We start from the raw sequence: 14264 nt of genomic DNA on the forward strand, positions 1-14264 counted from the left end.
GCATTGCTGTGGCTCTGGCGTAGGCCGGTGGCTCCAGCTCCGATTCGACCCCTAGCCTGGGAACCTCCATATGCCGCGGGAGCGGCCCAAGAAATAGCAACAACAACAAAAAAAGACAAAAAAAAAAAAAAAAAAGAGAGAGAAATTTAAAAATTATACTAATACATAAAAATAACTTTAGCATCCACCTTAATTAAGAAATTAGAAGAAGAGCAAAATAAAATCAAAGCAGGCATAAGGAAGGAAATTAAACACTAGAGCAAAAATCAACAAAATAGAAAAACAATAGATAAAATCGGTGAAGCTAAAAGCTAGATGGCTCTTTGAAGGCACAAGTCAGCAAAATAAGGAAGAAAAGGGGACAACGTTATCGACCTTACCGAAATTAAAAGAATTGTAAGGGAATACTGTAAACAAGTTTATCCCAACACATTAGACAATTACATGAAATGAGAAAATTCCTAAAAGCAAATTAAACTCCCAGAAAGACTCAAGAAAAAATAGAAAATCTGAATAGGCCTAAAACAAGTAAAGAACTGAACTAGTGATTAAAAATTTTGCCCCAAAAAGAAGCATGTATCCAATCCCTTGAAATAGAACATAATGGAAGATAGTATGAGAAAAAGAGTATATACATCAATGACTGGGTCACTGTGCTGTACAGCAGAAATTGGCACAACAGTATAAATCAACTATAATAAAAAAGAGAGAGAGAGAGAGAAGCCCAAATACAAGTGACTTTGCTGGTAAACCTGATGCAATTTTTAAAGAAGCAATAGCACCAATCTTTTACATACAATTTCAGAAAATACAAGAGGAAATACGTCCTACTCATTCTTTGAATCCAGTGTTCCCCTGATACCAAGGGCAGACAATGACAACACAAGAAAAGAAGAATACAAAGGCCCCTCATGGACATGAGTACAAAACTCTTTAGAAAAATATCAGCAAACCAAGTTTAACAACATGTAAAATGTGTTATACACCATGACTAAAGGGTATTTATTTAATATCTGAAAATCAACTAATGCAATACACCCTATTAACAGAATAAAAAACAAAAACCACATGATCACCTCCATAGACACAGAAAGCATTTGAAAAAATTCAATATCCTTTCTTTATAAAAGCTCTCAATAAACTAGACATAGAAGGAAATTTTTCAACATGATAAAGGGCATCTACAAAAATTCTAAAGGAATTCCCATCATGGCTCAGCAGAAAAGAATCTGACTAGCATCCATGAGGATGCAGGTTTGATCCCTGGCCTCACTCAGTGGGTTAAGGATCTGGCTGTGAGCTGTGGTGTAGGTCACAGACATGGCTCAGATCTGGCATTGCTGTAGCTGTGGCATAGGCCAGTGGCTTCAGCTCCAATTGGACCCCTGGCTTGGGAACCTCCATGTGCCCAAACGAGACACACACACACAAAAAAAAAATTCTAAAGAAAGCATTCTACCTAATGACTGAAAAATTTTCCTCCTAAGATTAGAAACAAGACAAGATGTCCATTCTTACAACTTCTTTTCAGCATTGTCTTGGAGACTCTAACCAATGCAAAAAGGAAAAAAATAAAATGCATTCAGGAAAGAAATTCAAACCAGAATAAGCAAATCTGTTTTTATTCACAGATGGTATCCATGTATAGCATAGATAGAAATTTCTAAGCAATCTATACCAAAAAATCTATACCACTGGAACTAATAAATGATTTAGCCAAGTTGCAGGACACGAGATCAATATAAAATAGTAGAGGTAGAAATATAGCTTCATTTCTGTGTTTTCCCTATCCTTAATTTAAGAGACACTTTTACTATGCTGAGATGAATGGTTCCATGACTATCCCTTTAAAAAGAAAAGGAATAATTTAAATTTTAGAAATTCAGTTTTCCATAATTACCACCTGAAAAAATAAACATTTCCTCTTTGTCATGTTTGCAGAACCTCTGCAGAGATAAGAACAATTTTCAAAATTTTTGTTGCTAACAGCTGGTCTGTGGCATGATTTGAGGCAGGTGGTGACATTAAACAATATCTTCCCCCCCATTTCCAAACACCGATTTCCAAAGGATCCTGGGACCTCTGTGTGAGTCTTACCATTCTGTATGTAGGGTTCGCTGGCTGCAGGACATCCCCAAAATGTTTGCCTGTAGGTGCTCTATCCACAATATTAGGAATTAATGTGTTGATCAGTTGTTTGAAAAATGGAGGCTCTGGACCTGTGCTCAGGTTGGCTACAGTGCCCTAGAATAGAGAGAATTTGCTTAGAGGAACATACAGTGTAGAGGCAAAGACCCTCTCCCCAGAACCAACCCCCCCAAAATGCCTTCATTAAAGCATGCACACATGCGTGCGTGTGCACACACAAACACACACACACCTACTTTTTCTCTCCCTCGCCAAAAGAGCTAACAACTGCAACAAAATGTGAGGGGAACTTTGCTGAAACATGAGCCCAATTATGGACATAATTTAAACTTTTGTCACTAAAAGAAAGTTTTGATCACAGGCAACACTTTCACTCTCCTAGGCAGTATAACCCAGAGTGTAAACTAGGAATCATGCCACATGAGTTTAGATTTTGGAACAGCCTTTAATAATATTACTTTGGCCAGGAGCCTAACACACGATAAGCCTTTGTCACGTGACACACACTTAAATTTTTTTTTTTTTTTTTTTTTTTTGCTATTTCTTGGGCCGCTCCCGCGGCATATGGAGGTTCCCAGGCTAGGGGTCCAATCGGAGCTGTAGCTACTGGACTTCGCCAAAGCCACAGCAATGTGGGATCCGAGCCGCGTCTGCAACCTACACCACAGCTCACGGCAATGCCGGATCATTAACCCACTGAGCAAGGGCAGGGACTGAACCCGCAACTTCATGGTTCCTAGTCAGATTCGTTAACCACTGAGCCACGACGGGAACTCCTAAATTATTATTTTAATTTTTAAAAAGTGTTGAACCTCTCTTATCCAAAGTCATTAAATCAAGTTTTTTTCCTAAACCTTTCTCTATGTTAATTAAAGGATGTAATAAGTATATTTTAAATTTAAAACTTAAGATCAGCCTACATCATGACTGGTTTAATCTATATTTTCCACAAAATTTACCTTTAATAGACTCATCAAAATGCTAATTTCAAATTTTAAATGGCGCTTCATAGGTATTTAATGTACTTTAATACTTGCTTTCTATGTTTAATCTTTACAACATCCATGTAATCTACTCGTTCTCATTCCCATTTTGCAAATGGGAAAATAGGCTTGCAGATACTCAGTGTTTTTCCCCCAAGATCACACAGATAGTCTTAGATACATAACCATAAAATTGTGAAACAAATTTCCACAAAATGAATCACACTTTTCTTTCTAAATATCACTATAAAACTTGATGACTCTATTTCTATGGGAAGGACTATAAACCTCTAATTGTATGAAAGGTAAACAGTGGTTATCTCTAGGGATGGATTAAAGGTTTATACTTTTCTGTATAATCTGAAGACTTTTATAAGTAGTTACAGCTTTTATGATGAAAAATAAAAATAGCTCTACTTTGAAAAAAAGCATCACACCTAAAATTAAAAAGAAAATTATGATAAAACCATAACCAGATAATTAAAATATATCCTAAGTAAATACCTGGACTGAGACTTCAAACACATAGTCAATAACTAATTAGGTAGAGGGATATGAAATTACCAATATTCACTGTTTTGGCCTACCAAAAGAGCGGTTTTATTTGTTTCACTTTAATATATCCAAGCTCTTTCTTTGAAAGGGCTTTCTTGTCTTTGTTATTCCATCATTGTCTCACAGCCTTTACTGGGGCTTATGCCGGATTATATAGGGGTCCATTTATTACCTTAAGGTCTTTATCCTCTTTATTGACTAATCCTCCAACACCAGAGTACAGCTTCATATATAAACTATATTCCAAAGGGAAGATTTCCACAAGTGGATTTCCTTTAAGTAAACTGGTTTAGGTGTACATATTTTAGGCAGATACAATGTGTATGTACATTCCAAGATACTGTGGTACTTTATCAAATCTAAGGCTCTATTGATGATAACTACTACTACTTTTAAACCACAAGAAAAGTAAAAACATGCTACTAATTATAATTGTCAAATTCCTTTGATTAGAAGACACATCCCAATTTCAGATATGTTCATAATACAGCATCTCAGAATTTATAATCCACTCAATTCCTAAAGCAACTGGAAAGAAACTGGCCAAGATTAGAAAAAAACTGGTTTGACTCCCAGGTACACTAAGCTTGATCAGTTATCATCTCTGAACTTATTTGCTCATCTGAAAAATGGGGGAAAATGATACTTATGGTGACTGTGAGTATAATGTGAGATAATATGTATGGAAAAAAAAAAGTGGTAACCACCAAAAGTGGTTACCACCAAATTAACTGATTCTGAATTTATTTAATCAGTTCATTTTCTAGGTAAACCTTGCAGATACAATATTTTTAAGTGTAAAGATTTTCAAAGAAAATGAACACTCAAAGCTAAGGTCTTTTTTTGCTTCCCTCTGCAGCTCCCGATCCCTGAGACATACAAACATACAATTTTTGATTACCGTGGCAATGGCCTTCGCGAGAACTTTGAAAAGCTGGATGTAAGCAGACAAAGTATGTGGTCCATAAATTGTGGAAGCTGCCTCATACCGCTGAGCCTGCAGGAGAGGCAGAGCTGAGTCACACACCATTCCATATATTTTGATCCATTTACAGAAGTGTTGCATTTTAGGTGAGGGGTGATGATTAAACATCTCACATAATCCAAACTGACACAGTTCAAGACTAGTTCTGACAAAGATCGGGGGCACATTTCCATTTACTAGCGAAAGTAAATGGCTCCCATCAACTACTTGTTAAAGGCAGTAAATTCTCTTGGCTTGTGCCATTTGGACGGTCAGTCCATTTAATCTGAGCAAGGGTAATAGATCCTGAGATTATATCTAGTTTAACTACTTGTAATATAAATGCTTCCCTCCAAGGAGTACAGCGGGGGGAAAAAAAAGAAAAAATGAGTCTCAGTAATTCCTGGATAAATTGGGTGGTGATGATACTATCTGGAGAAGGGCATTTAACCCATCATAGAACTATAAAATAGAATCAAATGCATCTCCTTTTACCTGAGCTCCAAGGCTTTGGTTTTCCACAGAAAAACCAGTTCATCAAATCTAACATGAAACTCACCATTCCAAATATATCAGCTTTTCCCTGCAACATTCTTCATCTCAGTGAAGGCCATCCTTCCAGACTCCCATGACAGAATCATCTGGCAGTTATCTTAGAGCCCTCTGTCTCCTTCATCCCATATCCTTTAAGTCTCTAAGTCATTATTCCTTAAAAATCTTTTGAATGCTTTCATTGTCCTTTTTCTTTACTGCTTTTACCTTGGTCAAACCCTTAGCTTTCACCCAGATCATAACTACAGATTCTTAATCAGTTCTCTGCCTCCATGCTTGCCCTTCCAATTCACTTTCTATACTGCCATCCCAATGACCTTTCTAAATCACAGATTTCATCAGAGCATTCCTTCCTTTGAAATATCCTGCAGTTCCCTGAAACCTTCCTTATGGAGTCAGAGCTCTGTAGCCTAGCATAAAAGACTTTCCACTGACTAAACCTTGCCTTGCAGTCTAGCCACTATCTCACTACCCTCATCATGCTTATGCCATAGTACTCAACTAATTATGGTCCCTTAAATATAGCACGGCTGCCCCTCTGGACCTTTGCGTACATAACCCCCTCAGTATGGAACGCTTTTCCTAACTTTCATTTCCTTAAATTAGACCTTTTTCACTCTCAAGAAGTCAAACAATTGTTGCATTTTTTGTGAAAATATGCCAGTCCCCAACCTCCAATATCTAGCCTAAACTGGTGCGCCTTCTCCTTGTTTTCATATCACCTTGCTCATCTCTTTCACAGAAATGGAATCATCTGCTTTCTTTTATGTCTTTTACTAAACCATAAATTCTAAGGGTCTTGAGGGCAGGAGCAGATTCTTATTCATTGTTATGCTCCAACAGTGTCTAGTACAGTATCTTTCCCAAAATGCATCTGTTAAATGAATGAATTAAATAATTAGTATTAATCTTTGCATGTCCCTAAACCACGAGACAAGCTAGTAAGAGGTCCTAACTTTATTTGTGCCATGGATTCCTTTGGCAGTCCATTGAGACCTGTGGACCCCTCTCAGAGTAATATTTCTAATAGCATAAAATAAAATACACATGGTTGACAAAGGAAACTCATTAGACTAAAATAAAAAATAAACCAATTTTGTGATAGCTTGATGTTTGTGTTTCTACATAACATCATAATACAATAAAACATCTTGTGTTATGCTGTTGAATAACAAGATCTAGTAGCAGATCTAATAACTACTGGTACAGTAGAAAATTGATAGAACACTGTAAACCAGTTATAATGGAAAAAATAAAAATCATTATGGAGCATAATGATTAGAAAAGTAACTAAATAAAAAACAAAAAATAAAAATAAAAAAATAAATATTGTGATTTTAAAATAGCAATGAACGTTCAAGATATTTCCAGATCTGCAATAACTATATGTGGTATGAAAAATATATACGGTTTCTATTGGTGAAAAAGTCAGAGGCACAGCTAATATTCTTGTCACTTGTTATGTGCATTCATAATTGAAAGAAATGCTAAGTAACACCTAGAGAAGAATGAAAATTGGATAAACAAAAACTTATTCCCATCTAAGTTTACCCCAATTAAGAACTTTTGTTCCACAGGATTTCCTAGAAGGCAGAGTCCTTCAGTGAAATCAATAAAGGACAGCAGGACAGACTGTACTACTGGAATTACTGACTGTTTGTAAAGGGGTAACCTGTGTGCCACGGTGTGGATTTCCAAATTATGCCAGCAGATATATTAAAAGCCACTGATCATGGAACTCCACACTGTTTTCACTTTTTTAACTAATGTTGTTTAAACGTACTTGTGCTAACTTTCTGTACTGTTGGTAAACAAAAAACATCACTAGCCAAGAGCCTCCCTATATTTTTTTGAGGCTGTTTCTTAAACTGTATCATGGATATAATAATACCCTACTTCAGTCAGGGCTAATTGGGAGGATTACTTAAGATCACATTTGCAAGGTGCTTAGCTAGAGCATTCAAAAAATAGTAGCTATCAATGGGGGTTTTTCCAGGTTGTACAAAAGCTTAAGGCATCAGAAGCATCATGGATAGAGTTAGAAATGTTGTATTCCATCACCCAAGCTTATTATCAGTGCCCCTGACAAAACAATTTATTTCAGGGAAAGTAGAACTCAATGAGACTAGAATTCTGACCTCAACTTGGAAATGATAAACCTAGAACTCCCAAATACAACCTCTGGCTTATCATTCTCTTACTTACCTTAAAACAAAATCGTCTCCTAAAAATATGACATAGTGTATTTTGACAATGAACAGGTAAATAAAAAAGTGTTAAATATAAAACATGAAAGAAAAATAAAAAACAAGAGTAAAGGAGTCTAGAAAGAAAATCTGCATTTGACACAATAGTCTTCACCAGGGTATAATTCATTTAAGTGATAACTTTTTACTTTACCTGATATTCTTCATAGGTGGTAATGTAGTGTGTATATACATTGCATAGACCCGAAACAACAACGGTCATATTTGGCATCCCGTAAGTTGCAAATTCCTCGGGGGAAAGGGAGAACCCAATAAAATTTCTCTTCATCTTAAAGTGTATTGTCAGGTCAGTTATATTTGACATACCTTTATAAATATGAATCATTAATGTAAGATATCTATCTTAACCACATTTTTCCTAATGACAAAAACTGCCTAGGAATGCAGGAGTATCAAAGAGTCCTTGAGGAAAAGTTAGGGCCATAACTCCGCACTACCCTTGCGCAAATCAATGGATCTATGAACATCTTAATGACTATATTTGCACAGGCAGAACCTTCTTACTAAAATATAGGTATTTTATCAATTTTCTAAAAAGTATAATGGGAGCATATTAGCTAACCACAGTAGTTATTTCCAACTCCAAATAATAAGACATGTGTTGATTATGTCATTTTAGAACAATTTACAATACTTTCTGAATATAAATAAAATCACAAATATAGATAAAATACAGAATTTTTAACATGTGTTAGATTTTTGTTTAGATAGGACTTCAAGATATTAATTACTTGAAGTCATTTATTACTGAATCCATAAAACATTATCCATTTTTAATTATTAATACATAAATATGAATAAACTATTTTAATCCTACTATAGTTCACTTATATTTTTAAGTTTGTTCTTATGCCATCAGTATTTCATATTCACCTCCATCTGTTACATTCTAGACGTTTAAAACTAGCCATCTTAGCAAAGATTAATTTAAAAGGTACTAGATCATAGGAATAGAAATTCTTTTCTCTTCACATAGAATAAAAATGCATAGATATTTGATTTTTAACTTACTTCTTGAATTGCCTCCCGAAATCTCCGTCCAGACATGGTCCTGGGTCAAGAAAACAGAATTATCAAGTGTTTTCCTATTCAGAATATGTGTTAGATATACAGAAAGACTTGGAGTGAAAGCCAAAAGGTAACCCTGGTTCATCACACAATAGTAAAATACACAGAAACAATACAAGTTAAAGTGCAGCTTTTTCTTCTTGCTGCCCTATCTCCAAAACATAATCCTGAACTGAAACAGACTACTTGAAGGAGGAAAAGAGAAACAATGAAAATCACTGGCAAATAATCGCAATCATCTTCACCTCACTGAATCAACAACCGGTTGCATTCTATGTTAATAAGAGCTGAGGAGAGGAGAGAGTGTAATATTCCTAACAAAGAATTTCTTCATTCATTCATTCATTTAATCCTCCAATAAAATAGGGGGCACCTATTACGTACCAGACCCACTTCAAAGTGCTAATGATTCAACAGTCTGGAGCTTACATTCTAGGGAGGGAAGATGGTCAATAAGCAAATTAAAAGTGAGATGACAATAAGCGTTATGGAAAACATAAAGTAGGGTAAAGAAGAAAGAATGGTGTAGTGATGGTGGTGTTAGTGCTGATGCTGTGGTGATGAGTTTGTGGTGGTGAGAGCAGGGGTGGGCGAAAACAAGGTTATATAGCGGAAGCAGGACTGGGATCTCTGTTAAGAGTTTTGAGCGGAGAATTGAAGGAATAAGAGTTGGCCATGGGGATAACTGAAGGGTAAGTGTTTCAGACAGAAGGCACCGTAAGCAAAAAAAAAGCCCTAAAATAGGAGCATGCTTGGTAGTCGGGGAATTGCAAAGAAGCCAAGGAGAGGATCACTGGATATTATAAGCATTTGAGGATTTATCTGGGGAGCTGGGAAGCCATTGGAAGATTTTGAGAAGAGATATGATGTAATTTAGGTTTTACATGGATTACTCTGGCTATAATATTAAGGAAAGACAATAGAGGAGTAAGGGAGAAAGCAAGAAGGTAAGACAGAAGGTTATTGTAGTTACCTAGGTGACACATAATGGTGGCTTAGACCCAGATGGGGGCAGGAGGGGGGAATAATGGAAATTATTGAATGTACAGAATTTTCTGAAGACTTGAAAGCAGGGAAAATTACAATAAGAGAGAATTCAGGGATGACTCCAAGATTTAGGGCCTGAGCAATGGAGAAATATAAATTTGCTATTAACAAAGACAGGAAAGACGGCATAAGGAGCCAATTTAAAACGTTTCCATGCTTCTAATACCTAAACTGATTGTTTCAAGTTCTCGCATTTTAAAATATTAAAGATCTGAATATTAAAATATTCAGGTCTTTCTACTGGCGTAATAATTCACTGCATTATTTTGATTTTGAAAGATAACTTTTCAAATTTTTACATTTCCTTCAAGTTACCCACTAGTAATAGGCAGAGATAATACTCTTCAGAGGACCCACCAAAAGAAGGGGAATATTGGTCACTGTTGCCAAACATAGCACGGTAGGATACAAAGGAGTCAGTGCAGAGTTATCTGCCCAGGATAAGAAGTGATTCCAACAGAAACACATTCACAATAATTAACACATGTAGCCATAAAATAAAAAAGAAGAACTTACGTAAACTCCCCAGGGACAGCAGCGATGGCCAAGAACCCCAGAGTTATAATCTGAACATCAACAATATCTGGGTGCCAGGGATTAGGTTTTGACAGCTGAGAACCAAAAACATGAAAAGTGTATTAAGATTATTATTCTTTCAATTGTCAAGAGACAGATGATGCTCACAGAAATCCCTTTATTAAAGGATTTTAAATGTTTCCAGATGTTTGGGGTGTGTTATCCTACTATGACATATTTTTTTCTAATTCATAATGTAGTATTAAATAGTCTGTCTAGTAATAACATGCGAATCTCAAATCTCAGGGCCCCACTAACCTAGACTTATTTTCTCATCAGTGAAGTTTTTGGGGGACTTGTCATTATGCAATCACAGCGTGTAACAGATAACCAAGGGTTGTCCTCTATTACCACGGTGACTATCCTCATACAAGATGAATGCGGAATTACCATCATCTGGAATAGTTTATATTCATGATTTCTCTTTTTATTCTAATAGCACTTTAAATCTTCAGTCACCAAGTCTTGCCTTACTTTTTAAGTTTTCTCCAAGAGAATCTATCCTTTACCATATTCAGATTAGGATAGAATCTTTCTCTCTAGGCCTTCATTTTCTCCCTTTCTTCCTCCTGAAGAATTTTAATATTAGAAAAAACTCTATTTAAATTTTGTTCTACTTCAAAAATCCGTGTTATTATGGACACTGACATGACCTTTTGAAATTTAGAATATGAAAATCCATGTTCCAAAGGAGTATTTAAAGAACATTGCTTTAGTTAATGATGTTTCCTGAATTGTTGGAAAACAGCCTGAGAAGTTTTTCTCTGCAAAGAATTCTGTGTTCATTCTTGTCTCAGAGACAACATAAATGATCCTGAATAAGATAAATATTCATCTTATTCTTCCTTTTCCACTGTTTCAGTTATTCTAGTTATTTATTACAGATGTAAAAATCTAAGTCAACGTATTTAATAATCACACCCCTTATTTCTTAGAGGTAGACTCACAGCATCCATATTTTTAATATTAAAAATTTGATGTGGGAACATATAAATAACACAAATCTATATTCAATACAGATCTATTATTTGTATCTGATGTCTACCTCTCCAGTGTGAAGAAGGATTGGCTTTGGTTTTTGGCATTCTTTGATTTCTTCAGATGGCTTGCCCAGGATCTGATCCCGAAGACTGTCCCAAAATGGATCCCCTACTGTTGTCCCTATTAGAAATATTATGATTAATATGATTCGAACCCTCTGAAAAAAATGTCATTATTTTGACAAATGTTGTACAACAATGCGTTTAGGACTTTCAGGGATTTTACTAAGGCTGTTGCTCAATGATCCCAGTTTGAATGATAGAAGAGGCAAAATTTCCTGTATATCCTAAAGTAGGAGCCATTATTTAATTCGATCCCCAGTGTGGTTAATAGAATAAAATAATATATATTGTTTTATTTCTATTGCTCTTCCTGAACCATGTTGCAAATAAAAACAATATAATTGTATAATTGATGGAGTAAGTCACCTTTTTCCTATTTTGAAAACTAAATAAGATAAGGCCACCTTGAACTTCCAGGTGTTTGACTTGTGGCCTCTAAAGACCCTCTCTTTCATCTCCACTTAATTATGTACACACATCCATGAGCAATAAAAAACAACCATCAGCCTAAAATCCATAATCTGGGGATAAGTTTTGTTAAACTACTAAACCTAAAAACTTAGAATCTATAATCAATTAGGAAAATATATCAACGATAAACATATATTGACTTAATAACCTGAACACAAAAATACATGAACCAAAACTAACAGAAATGAAGGGAGAAACAGAAAATTAACAATAATAGTTGGAACTTCAATAACCCACTTTCAAGAATAGATGGAACAACTAGTGAGAAGACCAAAAGAGAAATATAAAACTTGAACAACCCTAGAAGGTAACTAGACCTAACTGATACTGAGAGAGCACTCCATCCAACAACATAGTATACATTCTTCTCAAGTACATAGAAAACATTATCCAAAATATACTATACGCTGGCCATAAAACAAACATCAATAATTTTTTTAAAGTAAAAATAATACAAAGTATGTATTTTAACCACAATGTAATTAAATTAGAAATAAATACAAGAATAAAATTTGGGAAACATACAAATATGTGGAAATTAAGAAACCTACAAATAGCTAAAGGTCAAAAAAGAAATCAAAAGAAAATATATAAACACTTTCAGATGAATGCAATCAAAGACACAATATACTAAAATTTATGGAAGGCAGAGTTCCAGCTGTGGCACAACAGAATTGGTGGCATCTCTGGAGTGCTGGACTCAGGTACTATCTCAGGCCCAGCACAGTGGGTTGAGAATTAGGCACTGCCACAGCTGCAGTGTGGGTTGCAACTGGGGCTCAGATATGATCCCTGGCTGGGGAACTCCATAAGACACAGTACAAAAAAGGGAAAAAAAAAAACTTATGGAATGCAGTGAAAGCAGTGATAGCTTTAAATGGCCATATTAAGACAGGAAGGTGAACTCAGTGAGTTAGCAAAGTAGAAGATACCAGGTGTCATTCCCTCAGAGAATATAATAATTAGCTATCCACAAAAGAAAATAGCCCTGGGAGGGCTCAAGAATCCTAATTAAAAACCTACAGCAACATAGTGGAACAAAAAACAGGATAACCACAAGGAAGGGATAACTGGAGATATTGGCTTAGCTGAAACATCTCAGGACAGCTAGGAACAAAGGAGGAGAGAAGCTATCAATATCAGCCACATGACAGGTGCCATCACGGTCCCTGGGCTTACTCTGTTGAAGACCCTGGAACACTTGCAGCTGAGAACCTCAATAGCCTCAACAATAGAAGCAGCACAGCTTTTGCAAAAGAAGACCTTTTCATCAGTGCAGACTCCAACAGCCTGCTCCACAGAAGACACGAGCAGATTTTGTGACAGAGGTAACCAATGATCATTGCTACCATGCATCATCTGGAGAGAGATATCCTGCTATACCTCTCCCATAAGGAGCTGCTGTCACACTGCCTTGGAATCAGGGCTCTCAGCTCCCAACCCCCAAACCCACACATATCCCTGACCCCACAGCCATAGGTGTTCCATGCACTCCCATGTTTCAGACCCAAACTTTGTGGCCACACTGTGTTTGCTTAAGTTCCAGACCCAAGATTTATAGATGCCCAGTAATTACCTGTATCTCAGGCACTGGAGCCACTACCACTGCAAGCCATCCATGGGTGTGAACCTGAGAATCACCTTCCTCTGCAAGTGCATGTGTTCTAGTCACCAGACCAAGGCTGTTCCATATGTGCTCATCCCTCAGGCATAGAGCTGCTGGTAAGCCAGTTCCCTGGACTCTACAGCTGTGGTTGCTTCATAAGTACCCATTCTCCAGATCTCAGGTATGTTGCTGTTCCAGGGTGCCCATGTATCAGACAACAGTGCCACCACCACTTGAGGGTACTCGCAAACCAAACATCACAAAAAAAGAGATGCCCTTAGTCATGACATCCCCTGAAGGAGAAAAGGAGGTCAGGAGGTCCCCAGCGGCCTTCACTACTGAAGATCCCAACAGTACCCACAATAGCTGCACACATCCGTAGCATTGGCCTTTGAGAACCATACGATCTTCACCACTGATGGCCTAAGCTGTCAGAACTGCATGGACACTATACCACTTGGGATTCCCTGGAGCTAGAACCACTACAGATCATGCAGACAATGTTTCTGCAGCCACCCTCAGGTGAAGGTCTTTCTTCACCAAAACCAGTCTATAAAGTCTGGAAGAGGTAACTGATCTATCAAATGCATAGACAAAATGAAGTCTACAAGAAACAATAAAAATCAAGGAAACACAACACCACCAAAGGAACACAATAATTTACCAAAGGCTGACCCGAAAGAAATGGAGATCTATGAATTGACAAAGAACTCAAAATAATTGTTTCAAAGAAGCTCAGCAAGCTACAGAAGAACACAGACAGACAAATCAACAAAGGCAGGAAAGCAATTACGAACAAAATGAGAGTTCAGCAATGAGACACAAACCATAAAAATGAAGCAAACAGAAATTCTGGAGCTGGAAAATAGAATGAGTGACTTGAACAATGCAACACAGAGCATCAATATCTGATTTAATCAAGCA

General features: G+C 36.5%; 1 protein-coding gene across 4 annotated transcripts in view; it reads right to left on the bottom strand.

Annotated features, from left to right (window-relative positions):
- The window catches only part of ASAH2 (N-acylsphingosine amidohydrolase 2), a 115130-nt gene that overhangs the window by 16510 nt on the left and 84356 nt on the right, over positions 1–14264 (bottom strand). For all 4 annotated transcript variants that reach the window (XM_084996691.1, XM_005671250.4, XM_084996690.1 and 1 more), the window contains 6 exons: positions 11206–11321; positions 10101–10195; positions 8481–8520; positions 7603–7698; positions 4588–4683; positions 2098–2244 (listed from right to left, as the gene is read on the bottom strand). In XM_084996691.1, the coding sequence (XP_084852817.1) occupies positions 2098–2244; positions 4588–4683; positions 7603–7698; positions 8481–8520; positions 10101–10195; positions 11206–11321 (590 nt within the window). The remainder of the gene's footprint in view (positions 1–2097; positions 2245–4587; positions 4684–7602; positions 7699–8480; positions 8521–10100; positions 10196–11205; positions 11322–14264) is intronic.

The sequence above is a fragment of the Sus scrofa genome, chromosome 14 (genome assembly GCF_054392235.1).
Source record: "Sus scrofa isolate SSC_HxYL_T2T_F1_AM1 chromosome 14, Sscrofa_HxYL_maternal_Yorkshire_Landrace_v2.0, whole genome shotgun sequence".
NCBI classification, from domain to species: Eukaryota; Metazoa; Chordata; class Mammalia; order Artiodactyla; family Suidae; genus Sus; species Sus scrofa.